Source organism: Typopeltis vanoorti, chromosome 20, assembly GCF_054136105.1.
Source record: "Typopeltis vanoorti isolate ZY-2024b chromosome 20, IOZ_Tvanoo_1.0, whole genome shotgun sequence".
Lineage (NCBI taxonomy): Eukaryota > Metazoa > Arthropoda > Arachnida > Uropygi > Thelyphonidae > Typopeltis > Typopeltis vanoorti.
This window is the reverse complement of record NC_143568.1, coordinates 34737803-34759119: the sequence shown is the minus strand read 5'-3', so window position 1 is coordinate 34759119 and position 21317 is coordinate 34737803. Positions and strand designations below refer to the sequence as shown.

Sequence of the window (21317 nt, the reverse complement as noted above, 5' to 3'; positions counted from 1 at the left end):
GACCTTGCTAATGCTTCTGGCTGGTATCTCCACTTGGGCCTGGCTCCCACGGAAGAGACCTCAATAAAGGTCGAAACTAGTCTGGGTAGTGGCCCTTCCCTTAATGCATAACATTAGACATATCTGCAAGGAGATGTGTTTTGCATTATGGGAGATATTGAGATAGGAGTGTTAGTATCTTGCTCCACCTTTGCAAGGAGTTGTCCTGGTGTTGCACCACCTTACCCCAGTCCTGAAGATACTTTCAGGCGCAAACTTTGTTTGCTCACACTTGGATAAAGGATTAAACTAAATTTATTAGATTATGATAGAAGGAATGATGAAATCTGTGCATAAGAGCAACTGCATTATGTAACTCTCTTAATGATAGGAATGTGCATTATCATGGAAATAAATGACTGAGGAAAGAATTGTGTGTGTTCATCCAGTTCAGACTTACCATATATTATCGCATATAATGCGAAAAATTTATGGTAAAAAATACTACTTAAAGTTAGGGGTTCGCAATATATGCGGATCCTAAAAAATATAACATCTTATTAGACTTGCACACACAATTTGCCAGCAAAGATTGGTCGATTGGTAGAGCCTCTGCTACTAATGGCTCAATTAAGTAAGTTTGAGCACGGTTAGTAGTTGGAAGGGGACCAATCATTCAATGCTGTTGCCACACTCTCCCTCGATGAGTTTTTGGACTCCCTGGAGGTGTCAAATAATAATAATATACTACCTAATGCCCATACAACCAAATCTACTTGACCCACTCACATTCGGCGACCGAGCGCGCATCGTATCTGCGCATAAAGCTACTTACGTTACTGGCTTTATGCACAGATACGATGCACGCTCCGTCGCCAAATGATAGAGCACAGTTAGGTCTATCAGTTTAACCACAGTTCATTTTAAATATTATTCGTTAAACAAACCTAGCCTGAAAATGAACCAACAGAAACGTTCATCTTTTGAAGCAGGATTTAAATTGTGTGTCATGCAGTTTGCAGAAGAACATAATGACAGTGTTGCTATGAGAGAATTTGGTGTAGCAGAGAGTAATATTAGACCTTGGCATAAGCAAAAAGACAGTCTTGAAAAAATCCCCAAAACGAAATGTGGCCGTCATGGAGATGTAGCATCCTTTCCAGAACTCGAAGAAGAGCTAAATGAATGGATTTTGATGCAACGACAAGATGGCATTATAGTAACAAGAAATGCAATTCGTTTTCGAGCTCTACAACTCAAGAATGGTAAATTCAAGGACACACCAGGTATTTCATCTTTTCTTGCTTCGCTTGGGTGGTGCAACAGATTTATGGAACACAAAGCATTAACATTACGACACTGAACAGAATTGCGCAGAAGTTACCAAAGCAGCTTGAAGAAAAAGTTCAGTCTTTCCATAAATTTATCATAAAATTACGGAAGTGTCACGGATAAGAACTTTCCCAAATTGGCAATATGGATGAGACGCCCACGTACTTTGATATGCCTGGGAATTGAACAGTAAACTCAGTTGGTGAAAAGGATGTCTACATAAAAACAACGGGACATGAAAAAACGCATTTTACCATTGTTCTAGCATGCATGGCAGACTGAACCAAATTACAGCCAACAGTGATATTTAAAAGGAAGAAAATTCCAAAGCATATGAAATTTCCACCAGGTGTAATTGTTTGCGCCAATCAGAAAGGTTGGATGGATGAAGAAGGTGTGCAATTGTGGCTGGATCAAGTATGGAACATACGTCCAGGTAGCTTGTTACATCAACAAAGCATGCTAGTCTGGGATATGTTCTAGGCACATTTAACAGAGGCAAGCAAAGAGAAAGCACGTGAGCTATGTACAGATCTAGCAGTCATACCAAGTAGTTTAACTTCCGTTTTGCAGCTGCTTGATGTCAGCTTGAATAAGCCATTTAAAGATCACTTACGTGAAAAATGAAGAGAATGGATGTCATCTGGTTTGGTGAAGATGACAAACGGTGGGAATTTTCAGAAGCCTGAGATCACCATAGCCACCAGCTGGATTAAAGAAGCATGGGAACCATCTGAAATGATCCAATGCTCATTTCTTAAATGTGGAATAAGTAATTCAATGGATGGATCCAAAGGTTACGTCATATACGAAAGCGAGGATGACGCACAACAAAATGGAGAGCATGAAGATGACAACAACAACTGTTACACTGATGACGCAATCCCTACAGATGAATTTATAAATGAAATGTTTGATGACTCAAAAGATGAAGAATTTAAAGGATTTTGACATTTTGTTTTAAAATAAATATTTCTTTCGTTAATTCGTATTATATTTTGACATTTTGTTTTAAAATAAATATTTCTTTCGTTAATTCATATTATATTATTTATAATGTTATGGAACAAGATTAACAGACTGCATTATACATGGACATGGCATTTTAGGGCTAGTTTTCAAACAAAATTTCTAGTTCGCATTATACGTGGATTGCATTATATGCGATAATATACGGTATTACACTTGTGCAAGGATGTCTGCATAAGTAAGGCATTAGATAAGAATAGAGATATGAAAGTTATCCAGCTGAGTTATGCAGAATACAGAAACGATTACAAAAAACATACAGGTAAACTTATGTCTGTACAAATGCCAGGAGTATCAGAAATAAAAGATTATAGTTCATTGCTTGAGTGAATATGGTGGGCCTCAGATTGCAGGCTTTAGGACTTGGCTCTCAGAGGCAGATGAACTAAATGGTATTGAATATAACAGGTATAAGTATTTTTAGGAAGGAGAGATGGGATATGAGACAAGGGGTGTGTGTGCACTCTAATATTAGATTATTTGAATCCCATTAAGATAGAAAGCTATGACCTGCAATACTAGTAGCAATTTTCCAGTGATTTTGAAGCCATCTAGTGTGAGATGGATTCTAACAGGATCAAATACATAGTGGGATGTTATGGATTCAGTGGATTGGTTCCTGGTGATGACGAAATGCATTAGCAAATAAACATGGTGGTGCTAAACGACTAATCATGAGTGATTTTAATTATCCAAACAATGATTGGGTAGCAGTGGAATCTCATGAGAAGAAGAAGAATGAAACCAAATTTATTGGTCTGTTATAAGACAGCTTCCTCATGCAGTATGTGACAGAAGGGATTCAAGGCCAAAGTGTTTCTGATTATGGTGTTGGGAGGTGGTCACATCTGTAGCAGTTCTGCTTCCGGCTAGTGAGTGATCATGCTTCACTAACTTGGGAAGTGGCTAAGTTTATGAATGTTCCAATCAGAAAAGGTTACATGCTGAACTAGAAAGTAGGAAATTATGATTAACTAAGAAGTATACAAGGTTCTGTCTCATGATATCAATTGCTGGATGGGAAGCATTAAAATATTTGTAAATGATGCAATATTGGAATATGTCCTTGGAGTTCAAAGATTAAAATATGGTAGAGATCAAATGAATGTGCAATCTTATTAAGCTAAAAATTCTTTAGAAAAAGATAATATGGAAGGAATACTATGTACATAAGAATGATATCAGTTATGAAAATAAGGAGCAGGCCAAAGTATGAAAAGAAACTGAGTATACAAGCTAAATACACCAAAAGAGATTTATTTTGTTATGCTATAAATAAAAGAAAGAATGAATGTGTAAGAATAACAGAATAACTACTGCATATAGATGGTATGTGTGTGTGTGTGGGGGGGGGGTGACAGATGCAGAAGAGATTGTTCAACTAATGAGTGCCCACTTTGACAAAAGTTATCAACCTGATGTATGAAATATAGCTCACTGCTACCACTTCACCAGATGAAGAAACTCAGGTGTATGAAGAGGAAGTACTAAAGCTGAGCAACAACTGGATAGGAATTTGGCAATAGGGACTGATGAGATATCCGCACAGATGCTAGAAGTGTTTAGCTGAAGTGGCTGTTCCTTTGACCAGGCTATGTAATTTGAGCCTCAGAACAGGGAAGATTCCACAGGAGTGGAAAGAATACATGGTAATCCCATTGCACAAGGGTGATGAAAAGACTGATGTATCCAACTATATATGGAGAGGTAGTAAAGATTTTAGAAAAAATTTTTAGGGCTCGCATATAAAAATGGGTTGACAGAGAATCTACACTTTGCAGTGAACAGCATGGGTTGATTAATGGAAGGTCACATTTCAGCAATTTGCTCACATTTTATAATAATGACATCACTGAGTTAATCAAGGGTATTTGATTCAAAACTTTCAAAATTTACCCAACTCCAAAAATATCATGGATACACCATGATATTTTTGGAGTTGGGTAAATTTTGAAAGAAAAGAATCAGAAAAGGAATGTAGAGGATAGTGAATTTGAGAATATCTGGTATGAGATAAAAGCAAACAGGAGAAAATGGAAAACTGTTACATAAGTTGAAAGATATGGGATTGATGGTTGACCAACAAATATCAAAAAAGTAGTTTGGAGATGGGATGCAAATCTGCAAAACACAAGGATTAGTCCTTGGCTCATTGTTCTTCACTCTTTACATTAATGACATTTGATACCAAAGCAATGCTATGCCAGAGAGTTGTAATTTAATGTAATAATAGTGAAATCATGATTAGTGCTTTTTGAGTAATGACAACACTATCTTCAGTTTTTTCTCTAATCCACTATGAGTAAATCATACCACTCAGAGATGATATAACTGAAAAGGTGGGCTAGCCATAGATGTTAATGTCCCCAAGATATCTTCTTTATTATTGCCTTCTCTAAGAGAATTTTTCACATGTTATGGTACACTTCCTCTTTACTCCCCCAGTATGTTTTTCTAAGTCTTGATCTTTGAATCTCCTTTTCATCTTTCCACTTTTGGCATGCTCAGGAGAAGGCTGGATGGTCTCTCACAATTAGCAGCTTTGGGTATTTTTCACTTAATCATTATTTTTATTCTCTTTACTACCATATCCATTGGGCACAGGTGGCAGACAGCAAGCACATAACTGTATTTCTGACATTTAAATCATCACAAAGGGTTTGGGATATACAGCTTGAAATGAAAGACAGGGTATCTTAACTGTCAAAGACACATGACAGTTAAGATACCCCTGCTTTCATTGATGTTGGGGATTTTAAACACATGGATGATATTGCTAGTTGGTACTAGGATACAAGAATCATATGAGAATCATGATTTTAAATTTGGAGCAAACTAATATTACTCTTCCAAACTCTTTTGGACAAAGAATGGAATCATTTTCCCAGTCAGATGTTCACTTGTCAGATGAATAATAATAATAATAAAAAAAGATTGTCTAATTTTAAGTGTCCAATGTTTCTTCCCTTTTTTATTTTTGCTACCAAGAGATGTGCAATTGGTTTTGTACTGGGGTGGAGATTGATGAGTGGCCTGATAAATTTGAGGATGAAAGACTCATTTTCAAACGAAAAGGATTCAGCACCAGAACTGGACCATGGATTTAGAACATGGAACTCTTACATAAAAATGAGGAAAACATAGATGAATATGAAATGGGATATGAATGTTTGATAGAACAGACAATAGTATATAGAGGAGTAGAAGGCAGGTAACAAGCAATATACCACAAGACTGTAATTAGACTACTTCAATTTCATTTCCTATTTTATTAATATATAAATGAAATTGAAGAGTTCAATTAGTCTTGTATATACTTATTTACCTGCCTTCTCCACCCCCTAATTAATTCAGTTATTTGCTAGTTATGCAAAACTTCAGAGGGTAGTAGTTAATAATATAAAGATCCTCCAGGACAATTTAAATAGACTGACAGTGTAGGTGACATATAATAGTTGCCATTTTAATGTGGAAAAATGCAGAATTATGCACTTTGGGATGAAACAGAAGTTATACTCTACACTGAATGGGAGGAGACCAGAAACTGATGAGGCAAAGGATTTGGAGGTAATGGTAGACATGAAGTTTAAGTTCAGGGAACATATTGGACAAAACAACTCAAAGGATCACTTGGATGTTAAGAAACACTGACAAGCAGGAATTAGGTTATTATAACTTTATATAAGATTTTATATGACCACATACATTGGAATTACGGTAAATAGATTTGATCACCTGGTTTGCAAGGTTTGAAAAAGAGGTGTTGAGGATCCAAAGACCAGCTACAAATTTTTAGCAGTGGAATATCCTCCATGAGGATATTCCACTGCTTAAAATTTGCCAATTTGCCACTTAAAATTTGCTAATTACAAACTGGTTGATAGACAGTAAAGGAGAAAGGATGATAGAAATATATAAGTTGCCATAGGATTTTTTTCATAGGACTGATGCAGAAGAGATTTTTCAGCATAAGATAAGTTAGGGAACAAGGAGCCCCCCCCTTTACTTTTTGTCCCAAAACACTTCTTTTTCTTTAAATTTCTAGCCTTTTTATTTTAGTTTAGAATTCCTATAACTGTTCCTCAAAAAGAGCTCAAACAAATATTCCTTCCTATAGTTTGGCATCTGAATTTTTTTGCAAATTTTGCAATTCCTAATTACGCAGGAGCCTCCTTATGTACCTAACAGTAATAAACTACTTCTGCACAAACATGCAATGGTAGTCCAAGTATCTTATTTCCATCAACTTGATGAAAATAAGGTACATGGACATATTTCGAAGTCTCCTTCACACTTATTACATGCACAAGAAATGTGGGAAAACTTATTACAGTTGCCCCCCCTCCCCCGATCCACAGGGTATATGTTCCAAGATCCTGAGCGGTTTCAGATATATAATCCCAAACCTTTTAGTGTGTGTGTGTATGTGTGTGTGTGTATACACCTATGATAAAGTTAAATTTATATATTAGGCACAGTAAGAAATTAACGACTACTAATAAAATAGAATAATTATAACAATATACTGTAATAAAAGTTATGAATGTGAATGGAATCTTAGCAACCTCGGCACCTAATTTTTTTTTCTTTCCTTACAAGTCAAGAACGTTCACATTTTCACTTAAAGTAAGCATTTTATGGCTTTTCTTTGGCATATCTGAACTGCCAGCATCACTACTCTTGCACTTTGGGACCATTATTAAGTAACTAAGGGTTATCTGAACATAAGCAGTGTGAAACCATGATAACCGAGATGGCTACTAAGTGATTAACGAGTGGGTAGCATATACAGTACAACAAGGATACGCTGGACAAAGTGATGATTTCCATCCTGGGCGGGACGGCATGAGATTTAATTACGTACTCAGAACGGCATGCAATTTAAAACTTATGAATTGTTTATTTCTGGAATTTTTCCATTTAATATTTTCAGACTGCAATTGACTGTGGGTAACTAAAGTCACGGAAAGTGAAACGGTGGATAAGGAAGGGGGACTGCAGTATTATGGAAAAAAAATCAGTTCTAAGCTTCTTTTGATAGTTTGATTTTATTATCTGCAGTGCATTCATATCCCTTCAACTTCTTTACATTCAATATATACAGGTCACTAACTAACTACACTAATGCAATGGTAGCCACTTTCTGCTAATAAAGATGTCCAGTCCTTTTACCGCATAATCAAAGAATATGGATCATAGCATTATAAGGCAATTCTGCTACTGAACCTAAAACTATCCAAAAACAAGCAACACTTTTTCAGTTCATGAATATTGTCTCTCATTTTCAGTATACATATACTGTATATAAAGCCATCTCCATCACAATAATGTTATCGGTCTCAAATTATGAAATTAGGAATTTTTACCATTTCTTGCTTTCTTTCAGCTTCAAACATACACAGCCAATTTATACTCCTCTTTCATTCTACTTTTTCTAGAGAAATTTTCCTCATCCTTTTTTCTCAAAAATCAGCAGATTTTTTTTCTTCTTGCCCAGTATGACACATTGTGGTTTTTGTGGCCTCCTGTGTGCACTTGTGGGTTGATATAAAAACTGCACTATGGAGACACTATAACACTGACTACAAAGACTTTAATGTTGCAGCAGAATTCTTGTTTGTGCTGAGAAAATGTTTGCAAGCCAGAGCTTGCAAATATGCTCTGTTTGTATCCCTGTCTGGGTATTATTAATCCTGTAAACATTTAACAGTAATCACATAATGATGATGATACATAATGATTATTAATGCCCTATATGATTATAAATCTTATCTTATGTCGGCTTGTGTGGCTTAGGGATAACAGTCCTATATAGCATTTGTTTACCTTTCACAGATAAATGAACAGAAATTGAAGCATATCCAATTTCATTTTCTGCAATGCATTCATATATCCCTTCATTTAGTTTCTTTATATTGAACATATACAGATCGCCACCTGCACTAATACGATGATATTCGTCTTCTGTTAATAAAGATATTCCATCCTTTTTCCAAGTAATCAGAGGAGAGGGATCACCTATGGCATTACAAGGCAATTCTACTGCTGATCCTAAAAGAACATCTGTGTCTGTTGGCACTCTAGAAAAGACAGGAGGTGCTAGAAAAAGAAATATTTCTTTCAGTAACTATATTTTTCAATTCCACAATCAAAAATCAGTATCTTATTTCATGTTGTTTGATGTTAACAAATTTAAGAAAACATAAAAGGCTAAAATTATTTTTAATGACAAAAAATTGAATCATTGAATAATACTTCTAATATATTAGACAGGTACCGTACCCAAAAATAGCCCGAATTATTATTATTACATAACACCTCCAGGGAATCCAAATAATCATCGAGGGATGGCACCTGCTCGACAGCTCTCCGTCTCTACCACTCTCCGCTAACCTCAACTACTTTCATCATCTATACTAGCGCTATCTACTGACAACCACCACTACCACTATTTTCACAGACAATCACAAACATCTATGACACAGCAGGATTCAAACCTGCAGCCTTTTGGCTGGAGAGCGGATATGCTAACCACTCGGCCAACCAGGCTGAATTATTTTAAAAAAATCATCTTAGTTTATAATACCATATTCTGGTCTCCTTCAAAGTACTCTCCATGTGAGTCAATGCAATTGTCCCAACATTTTTTCCACTACTGGAAACAGTTTGGGAACTGTTCAACTGGAATAAGCTGGCCTCATTGGCCAAGTGGTTAGTGTATTCGCTCTCCAGCCAAAAGGCTGCGGGTTCGAATCCCGTTGGTGTAGATGATGAAGGTAGTTGCAGTTTGTTGTAGCTGGTGAATTGAGTGGTGGAGACAGAGTTGTAGAATAGGTGCCTTCGATGAGTCTTTGGACTCCCTGGAGGGTGTCACATAATAATAATACTGTTTATGGCCTACAGAGACTTTTACTTCACTTCATTCATCAACGAATCACTGTAGTTTTCATTGTTTTCTTTTGCCGTGGGAATAAAAAAAAAAAAAAAAGTCACATGAAGAGACTGGACAAGAAGGAAGGGTGAGGAACAACCACCATGTTGTTTTTCATCAAGAACTGTTGGACAGACAAGGCCAGGTGGGCTGGGGCATTGTCATGATGCAACAACCAATCTCTGCTACTCCACATTTCTGGCTGTTTTTGTTCCACACTATCACACAGTCTTCTCAAAACGTTTAGATAAAAACGTTGGTTCACTGTTTTGTCCAAGAGGAACAAATTCTTTATGTACAATTCCATTCACATCATTTTGACGTGCCTTCTTGGGTCTCGGTGAATTTGCATGTTTCCATTGACTTGATGCTTGTTTTGTTTCTGGATCATAACCGTAGCACCAAGAATCATCCCTAGTTACAACTTTTGAAAGTTATGAAATTAAGAACTTGCTCTCTCAAATCATGGCAAACATTCACTCATTTTTTTTTTTTTTTTTTTTAATCCTCTGTGAGCAAATGTGGCACAAATTTAGCAGACACACATCTTATGTTAAAATTCACTGCTATAAACTCCATGACAAATTTGTCTCTTCAGAAACTTGCTTAGACCTGCAAGATCTGCATTTTACCTAAAGCATCGTCCTTAAAGGCTAGTTAAAGCATATTAGTTTCAGCTGCAGTTTTACCCCAAAGAAAACCAAATTTCACATGCGTTTCTTGTGGTCAGTCATAACAAGATCTCCAAACTTGCTTGTAAGCACCAACAAAAAAAGCAGCCAGAACAACGAACCAGTTCACACAGGATGACACCACTTGCCAGATTAGCACAGAAAACTGCACACCCACAATGCTTAGCAGCATCATCTGTAACTAGAAAATGTGCGCACACCACAGATTCCAGTTATTTTTGGGTACCCCCTCATATAAGACAGAGAACAACAATCAACAAGAAAAAAGTTACTCATTCATTCCCATGTTAGAATACTGACATTTTAAATTCACTTATAGTTCAGTTTGTATACATAAAATTAAATAATTTAGAGGTTCCTGTGGCAACTCTGTACCTGTAACTATAAAACAAAAAAAGTGCACAATAACCACAGTAGTAAACTTTAACAAATATTTCATACTGAAAATAACAGTACATCACTGTGTGGAAACAACTCTAGTGGTTAGTGTATCTGCTCTCCAGCTAAAATGCTGCAGATTCGAATCCCGTCATGGACATGGATGTTTATGATTGTCTGTGAAAATACTAGTGGTGGTGTGTGGTAAATGGAACTGGTGTAGTTGGGGTTCATTGTAGTTGATGGATTGAGTGGTGGAAACAACTCAATAGAGTAGGTGCCCTCCCTCGATGAAGCTTTGAACTCCCTGGAGGTGTCACATAATAATAATAAAGAGCAGGAATACGAGGTACAAACAACAATCTGTTTAGCAATTAAAAATGATTTCTGCTTGCTAGAAATCAATATTAAAAATTAATATTAAATTTTTTGATATTTACATAAGAGAATTTCAAACTTCAAATTCCTGACATATACCCTCAAGGGGTGTACAGGATATGATTGTACTACATGAAAATTACATCATTACTAACATCCTATCTACAATTTTCCTCCAAATCAGTCTGTTACCTGTCAAAACTCCAACATTATCTTATATTTCTATCTTCTAAGGCACTTTTTTACTGTATCAATCCACCTATATCTTGATCTTCCTCTGTGTCTTTTTCCTGCCAACCTGGAAGATAACACTTGTTTTGCTAATCTTTCCTCTGACATTCTGTTTAAGTGACCATACCACCTGAGATTAGCTCTGCTAACACATTCCTGGATGCTAACAATGTCAACTTCTTTCCTAATATCCTCATTTTTAATATGATATTGCCATTGATGCCATCTGTTCACGCCCTAATTCTTCTCGGGACTCTCATATCCGCGGTAACTAGTCTTTGATCAAGTGTTTTATTTCTAACCCAGCTCTCAGATCCATCAGTTAAAATTAGTTTGAACACTGTCTTGTATACAACTAATTTAGTGTTTTGACTCATTTCTCTTTTATTCCATATAAATTAATTCAGCTGACTTCCTACCATACTAGCTTTGTTGATTCTGTTTGTCTATTTCCATATTCAATTTACCATCTTCACTATTTATCGTGCCTAAGTAGCTGACATGTGTTACTTGTTCTATAGATTCTCCATTCACAATGTAGTTGATATTTTCAGTGCTTCTGCCTATTTTCATTGTCTTTGTCTTGTTATTGCTGACCTTTGTACCATATCTGTTACAACGGTTATTCAATTTAGTCAGGGAATCTGCAGACTTGTAGTGGATTTATTTAGAAGTATAATTGCCAGCCTGGTTGGCTGAGTGGTTAGCACATCTGCTCTCCAGCCTAAAGGCTGCAGGTTCGAATCCCACCCTGTGAATGGATGTTTGTGATTCACTGTGAAAATACCAGTAGTGGGTGGTAGATGATGTTGGTGTAGATGATATTAATTGCAGTATGTTGTAGTTAGTGGAGACAGAGTTGTAGAGTAGGTGCTCTCCCTCGATGAGTCCCCTGTACTACCTCGAGATGTCATGTAATAATAACGTTATCCACATATAGCGAGCTGAAATTAGCATCCCCAATTTTGATATCACGTTTAATACCACTTTCCTTCATAATGTGATCCATATAGATAATGAACAACAGGGAGGATAATGTACATCCTTGTCTGATGCGAGATTTAACATTAAACCATCTTCCTGTACTTCAATTCTAACTGCTGATTTACAACTCAAATAAAGACTAAGCATTGCCACCCTATAACTGTAGCATTTTGAGTAGCTTTTCCTCTGGCACCTTGTCATATGCCTTCTGCAGGTCTGCAAAACTTAAATATACAGATTTGTTATATTCCCATGATTTCTCAACTATCTGTTGTAAAGTGAAAATCTGATCCTGACAGCCTCTATTTGGCCTGAATCCAGTTTGTTCTTTACCAAGCTTCCCTTCCACAATCCTTCTGAACCGTTTCTCAAGTATACTTGCATAAATCTTACCAGGAACACTCAGTAGAGAAATACCTTTGTAAGGAATAGAATACAGAATTGGGGTGATGGACATGGCATTTTTTATAAAGGTCAGCATGGATTTGTAAAAGGTAGGTCCTGTTTCAGTAATTTACTTGCATTTTATGATAAGGTGACAAGTGTGTTAAATAAGGGATAAGGTCTGTGCAAAGTATGTCAAATTAAATTTACAAGAGACCTGATAAATACCAGCTAAGGATAGAAGCAACAGTGTCTTTTGCAGATGGTAACAGATGAGAAATTTTGTTGATAGGAAAATGTGGGATTAAGATAAAGCATCTTCAAAATTCTACCAATAGTTTAGAGATACCAGAAACATAAGGGATTGGAACCAAGCAGTCTGTCGAAGAATCATTAGGTGTCAGAATATAGGAGTCCAGTTATCTGTTGGACTTGAGAGTCAACTATTTAATTCTGTTAATGTTTTGGTAGTGAGAACTGGTTCTAAGCTTGAGGGAAAGGAGCACACATTGTGTGCTCTTAATTAATGACTTGACAACATCAATTTTTGGAGGTGTAATGAGCAGACTTTTGGTGAATGTATTTGCCAGTAAAGGCAGGTTTCCAATAAACACTGGGCGTCAAAGTACCAGAGGCTATATGAGTAAGAAGGATATCCAAGAATGTTAAACTACCAGCAGTTTCTTTTTCAGTGGTGAACTGAATGCATGGGCGAAGGTTAGTGATCGATGTAAGAATGTGGTAAGTTTGTTTTCAGAATGGGGCCAAACAGCAAAAATTCATTGATGTAATGAAACCAATGAGGGTGAATGGATGAGAACAGGGCATCTTCTAGATGGTTCAAAAAGCAGTTCAAAAGATGGAGAGACAGAGGGCTACCCATGGCTGTGCCTTCAATCTGTTTATAGATTTTTTTTTTTTTTCCAGCTGAAATATTCCGATTGTATAACAAATTCAAAAATCTTCACAACATCAGGAGGTATTCATCGTATAGTAAAATAATTGAATGTTGGTATTTTTCAAGAACATGTGTAGAATTCTTGAATGATCTGGATTGTCTAATATGGGCAGTATCATAAACATGAAAGAAATTTAGCAATTCTATATGTGGAAGAGTCAATACAATTCACAGTGGGGCCTTACTGGACAACCTTTATGAATTTGTTATAATGTGTTATAATAATATGCATTATTTCTTCTACCAAAAGGGTATAAGAAATCTACAGTTCTCAAAATTTCCTTGCCTCATTATTCATTTGCTATTTCTATCGCTCTCCAAATTTTGATAACCACTTTGACTTTTCCCATGTTTGACAGCTTGATCAACTATAGTCCAAAAAATAAGGCTATTTTTCTTGGAGAACACCATGTTCACAATTTAGAATAGCTTTTCTTCTCCAATTCCACTGATTATGCTGGCAGAGAAAACTGTTGTCAGTAATGATCTTTCATAGAAATCCTCTCCATCTTTCCAACACCCTTGACCTCTTCTTAAGCAGATCTCCTGACAAAGGCACTGTAGATGTTTTCTTCTTAGACCACAACTTCTTCCTAGTCTCCTTTCCTGCAAATGTCTCTCATACTTTCAGCCTCATATCGTTTGGCACTATTGTAATGCCAAAGGACCCAAGTGATTTCTACTTTTCCTTTCCTTAGACTTTTTTTTTATATTCTGATTCATATGCTTGCTCTAACTGAACAACTGAAATAATTCTGAAAGAAATGAAGCCTCATCCCCAATTCCACTGAAGAGTCCAGACTACCATCCGAAAGCTTGGTTTTCCAGGATGTGTGCCAGAGCAGTTCAAGGAAAGATTCAGCATTCTGCAAGCTTGAAAGCAAAATTCTTGCATCTCACTCAGTCTGCAAAGCATTGTATAACAGCTACAAAAAGACTGTCAGCCAATCAAAATCTGATTTTGGCAGGTACAAGTGCAAAAAAGCTTGGCTTCCTATCCAAATGGCAGTTGAGCCTTCTATTTTCCTCATCCAAGACATCGAGTGCAACTTCTGCCCACTCCTGTTTCTGCCTCTGACATTGTGTTACTACAAATACTATTATAATATCTGATGTCTTTATGATAAAAAAAAAATTAGGAGATAGTTCAAGGCAAAGTACTTCCTAGTTTGCCAATATCATCACTACAGGAGTTGGACCCAAAGATAAGGCTGACCTCTTTGCAGCATTCTTCTCCAACTTCTGCATTAATTATCAGGCAATGTATCCTCCCCAAACACTTTACCAATAACTGTTTACTGCATACCTTCTAGTCTTTCTAGAAAGATTGAAGGATCTTTAATAACTTGAATACTAACAAGTCATCTTCTCAATTCTATATAACACTATATGCCTGAACTAACCCCCAGCCTGTATTGTCTTTACAATATGTCATACTAATATGACATCTCTCCAGCATGGAAGCAAGCTTATAACCAAACCATTCTAAAGAAACTGTACTTTTTCCCATAATTTTTCTCTTGTTCATAAACAAGATTCTACTACTAACCTCAAATCCTATCCACAGTTCTGATGACAACATGCTCCATCAATTAACAAACTTTGTATTGCCCATATCCCAAGCTACAAGAGCATAATCAATGCTTTTATAAATATTGAATCTCCTGGCTATATTTTAGTGTGGTAAGAACAATGGCACCAAAACACAATTCTGCCTTATTTCATAGGAAGACCACCAAATTCTACCTCTCCTCACTTTTAATAATAACCAGATCCTTCACACTAGACAAGTTTTTTTTTTTTTTTTTGAATGACTTACACCTCTAGCCATAAGTAGCTACTAGTTACCACCCATTCACTGTCGAGCTCCAAAACATATCAAACTAACTTCTCAAGCTCCTTTTTCATATCTTCTATGCTTTAAAAATCTGTGCTATAAGACACAGATGTTTTATACACAGTTTTTATTATTATTATTATTAGAGAATTTTTATTATTTGAGAGAATGTGCTAAAGAACTGATAGCTCCTTTGACCTGCCTATGGGAAAGGTGCCCAGGGAATGGAAGAAAGGTAAGATAGTTCCATTGTATAAGAGCAATAGCAGACTGGAAGTGTCTAATTATAGGCCAGTTTGTATGTCAGTAGTTGTTCAGATCTTGGAAAAATTTGTGAGAGACCGTATACAGCATTGGGCAGATGAGGGTAATGTTATCTGTGAGAGTCAACATGGATTTGTTTTAGTAATATGCTAGCCTTTTACAATAGCTACAAGAGCATTAGATGAGGGAAAGGCATATACTGTCATTTTCCTAGACTTAGCAAAGGCATCTGACAGGGTGCCACATGATAAGCTGATATTTAAGTTGCAGCATATGGGTTTGGATATCAGGTTGGTCAACTGGATTCAGGATTGGCTGTCCAATAGGTATCATAAAGTTGTGTATCGTGGGGCAGTTTCAAGGAGGCAGAGGGTTACATGTGTGGTTCCACAGGGACCAGTACTGGGACCTATATTGTTTAATCTTTATATCACTGACATTGTCAGTGGATTGCAAGGGGGATATTCAGTTGTCTGCAGATGATGTGAAGCTGGAAAGGTTTATTAGTAATACTGCAGATGTGGTAGCCCTGCAAGAGGATTTGAATAAGCTAGACATATGGGCAAATGATTGGGGTGTCGGTTTAATTCAGCAAAATGTAAGGTCTTGAGGTTTGGGAGACATTGATGGGATGCTGCATACTCCATTGGAAGAACTATACTGGATGAAGTAGGGAAGACAAGAGATCTGGGGTTGATGATTGATAGAAACCTGAAATTGAGTTAACATATTGCAAAGGTGTTGAATGTAACACAGAGGATTGCTGCAATAATAAGAAGGATGCTCACCTGCAGAGATAAAAGAGTTATCATTCCGTTGTATAAGACCCTGATCAGACCACTTAGACTATTATTCTCAGATTTGGTCCCCAGGATTTGAAGGGGATAAATTAACTGTGAAAAGGGTACAGAGGTGGATAACAAAGATTGCTTTAGGATTATACTATGTTGGTTATGAGGATCGGCTAAGGGAATGTGGACTAGCAGAGTTTGGTGAATAGAAGGAGAGGTGATATGATTGAAACTTTTAAACTGTTGAGAGGTGGTTACAGGGTTGACACTGGGGAGGGGGGGGTCTTTCGCTTAGCTGAACAGCAGGAAGGAGTGATGACAATGGGCCATCTCTAGAAGTTACGAAAGGAAACTGTGAGCAAGAGAGTGAGGAGTGGTTTCTTTGCATGGAGGGTGGTTGAACCATGGAATACATTAACTGATAGAGTGGTGAGAGTGAGAATGGTTAATGAGTTTAAGGAGTGGTATGATAGACTGTGTTTCCTAGGAGGGACTTCCCAAGATGAGTCTTGATAGACTGTTTCCTAGGAAAGACCTCCCACGTTGAGTCTTTTGACTCCATGGAGGCCTGAATGATGATGATAATAATAATAATTATTTTGTTTTATTTATTTATTTTATTTTATTTTTATTTTTTTTAAGAATTACAACCTTTAGAAAGAACTATAAAGTGCTAAAGCAAATAGCCTTGGTCCCATATGTTTGTTTTAAGGACACTAAGTTGTTGGGATGATGGCGAGAACTGTTTACATACCTCTGTGTATACTTTCTATAAAGAGAAAATAACAGTGAACCATTTGGATGAAAAATAAATAAAGTCTTAGAAAAGACAAACAAATATTTTATTATTTTTTTATAGTTAAAATTTACAGAAACACATAAACCCAAGAAATTAATAATGATTTAACAGATCATCAGTGCACAAGCAATTCACAAGGTGGAGCAACACTGCCCCACTTATTGGAGGCATGAACTGGCTTGAAAAGGTTCCATATTTGGTCTCTAGAGAATTTTCCAGACCAGGTAAAAAAAAAAAAAAATGAAAATACAAGAATAAAAGTAAGTAAAAAAACCTTAATACACACAGTACACACAGTACAGATGTGTGATAAGTTACACAACTCATTGTGGGAGCCACATAATAAAAAACAATGGATTGTTATTCCCTTCAATAGATACAAGTCAGAGACATACCATATGACAGATGCTAATTAAATAAAATGAAATAAAAGTAAAAAAAAATTAAGAGGATCGTTACTTGCTTTTTTTTTTTTTTTTTTTTTTTAAATCAGGGTGAGAATTCCCACCACCTTGCTGATTTTTACTATGGATATAGTCATTCTGATGGGTTTGGGTGATGTAAAAGCACTTCTGCACTCTTTGAACAATTACTCAAATTTAAAATAACACCAATGTAATAAGCAGGTCCAGAGGATATAATGGTCAGAGTCCAATCCATTCTGCACCAAGCTAGATTTTTCAGGCTTATTACAGATGCTGTAACACCAATGTTCCTGCAGTCATTTTTAAACAGAATGGCCTGTTTATGCAGAGTAAGAATGAAGGCAATTACACTGAACCTGGTAAACACCAAGGAGGGAGGATAACCAGGAAGCAATTTAAAAATCTTTGAAACTGATTCAGTCCTGTGATATATGGATTTGGAATTTGCCATAAGGACAGGGTTCCATGAGAAACTCAATCATTTTTTTTTTTCCATTTATAAAACTGATTCCATTGACAAACAAAATGATAAACATCTTAAAATCTAAGATATTAGATTCAGCACTACAAACCTTTATTACAAATTATTATAAAGATACCAAAGCAACTATCAAATTTAATAAAGTAAAAACAGACAAATTCAAAGTAGAAAAAGGAGTCATCCACGGTTGCCCACTCTCCCAAATTTATTATCTATCTTGAAGAAATATGCAAATCCATAGCTGAAGAACCAGGTCTTCAAATAAATGGCTCAAATATCAACCACATTAAATATGCAGACAATATTATTATTCTTGCAGAATCTAAAGAACAATTGGAAAAAACAATAAAATTTTAAATGAAGAGTGCAAAACGTTTGGAATGAAAATCAATCTTAGCAAAATTAAAATAATGAAAATAGGAAGAGATGAAAAAATTTCAATGAAATTAGAAAATCACATGCTTGAACAAATAATTTATATATCTTGACAGTCTCACTACTCTCAACCTCAACAACACAGAAACAATTAAACAGACTTAAAGGATGGTCTAATATGAATAAATTAAACAGAATATGGAAAAATAATAGCATTTCAAAAAGCCACAAACAAAAACTCTATAAAACTATTATTATACCTACAGTAATGTAGGGAACTGATACTTGGACCCTCAATCAGAAAGAAATACAGAAAATCAGAGTATTTGAAATGAAATGCTTAAGAAAAATAAGACTCATTGGTCAGAACACAAAACAAATGACCAAGTCACACATGAATTAATTTATAGAGAAGACATCATAGCTATAATTCTTAAACAGCAATTAAGATGGTTTGGACATCTCCAGAGAATGCCCTTTCAAAGATTACCAAATATAGCTTTGAATGGAATCAATGGAGGAAGAGAAGACGATGAGGTAGGTAGGCCAAAAAGAACTTGGCTACAGTCTTTGAAGGAAAGGTCACAATTATTGAGCTTTAGAGAGATGACAGAAATGGCCAGAGATAGAACTAGATGGAAAAGATTTGTACATAGGGAACTCAATCCATCATTTGACAGATGAGAAAGAAGAAAATTGCTTCCTGGTTACCACCCTCCATGAAGAATTAACAGGTCTCTCTCCTCCCTCCCTTCTTGATGCTTACCAGATTAATTCTTGCTGGACAAACAGGACATTCTATTGAAAAATGACTGGAACAAGTGTGACATCATTCATAGTAAATCTGAAAAATATGTCCTTGTCAGCATGGATTGAACTGACTTCAACAACATCCTCTGGTCCAATACCTGCTTGTTATATTAGTGTCATTTTATGTTTAAGAAAATGCAGAAGTACTTTTACATGCCAAAAACTTAAATCAAAATGACTATCTACATTAAAAATTTGGGAGAGTCATGCTGATAAACAAACAAACAAACAAAAAAAAAGCAGTAACTCCCCCCCCCACCTTTAAATTTAATTTTTTAAAAAAATTTTTTACTTTATCATTTTATTTTATCACCATTTATCATATGGTATCGCTAAAACATAGCTCATATCTGTGGAAGGATAATAACTATCTCCTGGTGCTTCGTTTTGAACTGCTTGTGCACTGATGATCTCAGATTCAAACTGAAATATCTACATTATTAAATTATTATTATTAATGTCTTGTATCTGTTTCTGTGTATTAAAAAATTTGTTTTTTAATACCTAGAAACACATTTTTATATTAAAAACCTTGTTTTTCTATAGTGAAGTATTTTTTGCATTTGGCTGTTTGTATGCACTAAAAATGAATCTGAGGTGTCAAAGGGCCATTAAGTTAAATAGCAGAGTCGTCAGCAATGCAATCAAAATGCGATTCTGGGTGCGATTACTCTGTTAATGGCTTTAGTTTAAGTGTTGATTTGTAGAATTGGCTGAAGGGGAGAGAAGAACTCACAGTGCCACTCAGTTGTTGGTGTGCTGGGAGAGAAAAATTACTCTTTTTACAATACCTTTGTATTGCAAAGCTTATCATAATATCTGATATTTTTGATGATCTTTTCTAAACTGATGTTGAAATGAAAGTAGATTATGTATATATATATAAATAGGAAGAAATATTGCCTCTTAAGGCAAGAGAATTTAGTTGACACTTTAGTATATGGGACTCTTAACACCATCCACTACCGAATGAAGAGAGGACTGAACTTGTCTGAATTTTCCCCACATCCAGGATGAGTATGCATTGTAAGGTTTCACCTGGCTAGTAATTTTTTAGATCAACAAATATCCTTTTGCAAAAATTGGTGTGGTTTTTAAAATACATAATCATACATAACATCAGGTTTTTCCCCATCCATAACTAAGTTATCCTGGACACTAATTGGATAGATTTCACTTGAATTTGAAATCATTACAAAAATCTATTAAGTCTTTCTAATCAGACTATTTGCATGGGAGAAAAAGGACAATGTGCTGAAATTATGTATTGTAATAACTCAGCTAGGACTAGATGGCACTAAATAAAATTTGAATTTAAAATATAAGATGTTCATGCAGTTCAGTTCCAGATGATAACTCTCCATACCAGCTTGATGGAATTCAATGAAATATGGAATTTAGGATATCTTAAAATTTCTGAAATCATTTTAGCTGTGCTTTTAACCATTTGTAGTAGCAACATTAGGCAAAGCACAAGCATACATGTATAAAGTACATTTGTACCATATAGTACAATGTCAACAAGTTATCTCAACTACACAAGAAAAATTGATAATTAAAACCAATACACTTTGTGCACAGCATACACAAGCATAGCATGCTAAGTACACCTTAAAGTTAACTTACCTCAGCTGTCTATGGGAACACAAACTACAGATTTAGTATGTACAGTACAATCACAACACACTTACCAGAGTTCATGAATACATTAGTATTCAAAGCTAGATGCATCTATCATGATCTTGGCTACTTGTGGTCCATAATCCACAAGAAATCAATTGGATCCCTCTATGGTCAAAGAATCTGGTTTTAGTTTGATTTCTATTACAGTTCAAGTGAACATTAATATATAACTGGAAGGATATCCTATTATGAAATAATACAAGCTTTACTATTTTTGTTAATTATAACTGGTGTCCATTTATTTTCACCGAAAATGAAAGTTTTCCATTATATAATAGTTGAATATGTGACAGTTTACATTATTTATATAATTTTCTATATAAAAAATAATTTCTCTTACCCTTTTCCTTTATAAATAGGGAAGCTGTTGTGTTTCTTTCTCCTCCTTCATTCTGAGCATGGCAAATATAAGGTCCTTCATCACTTTTCTGCACTTCATCAATATGCAGAATTGTGCCATCTTTTAGGATTGAAATTCTTCCACGTGATGATAATGTTTCATCTATAAAAATAAATATAATCAGCTTAGTGTTTAGGATATAAGGAGTGAGTGCAAAGTTAAGTGTCTTTAGGAAG

General features: G+C 35.6%; 1 protein-coding gene across 4 annotated transcripts in view; it reads right to left on the bottom strand.

Moving 5' to 3' along the window:
* Pxn (Peroxidasin) overlaps positions 1 to 21317 on the bottom strand; it is a 479183-nt gene that overhangs the window by 165058 nt on the left and 292808 nt on the right. For all 4 annotated transcript variants that reach the window (XR_016550040.1, XM_090409901.1, XM_090409902.1 and 1 more), the window contains 2 exons: positions 21082 to 21243; positions 8167 to 8439 (listed from right to left, as the gene is read on the bottom strand). Coding sequence is in view for 3 of the 4 variants with exons in the window: in XM_090409901.1 (XP_090266027.1) it covers positions 8167 to 8439; positions 21082 to 21243 (435 nt within the window). In the remaining variant the exon portion in view is untranslated. The remainder of the gene's footprint in view (positions 1 to 8166; positions 8440 to 21081; positions 21244 to 21317) is intronic.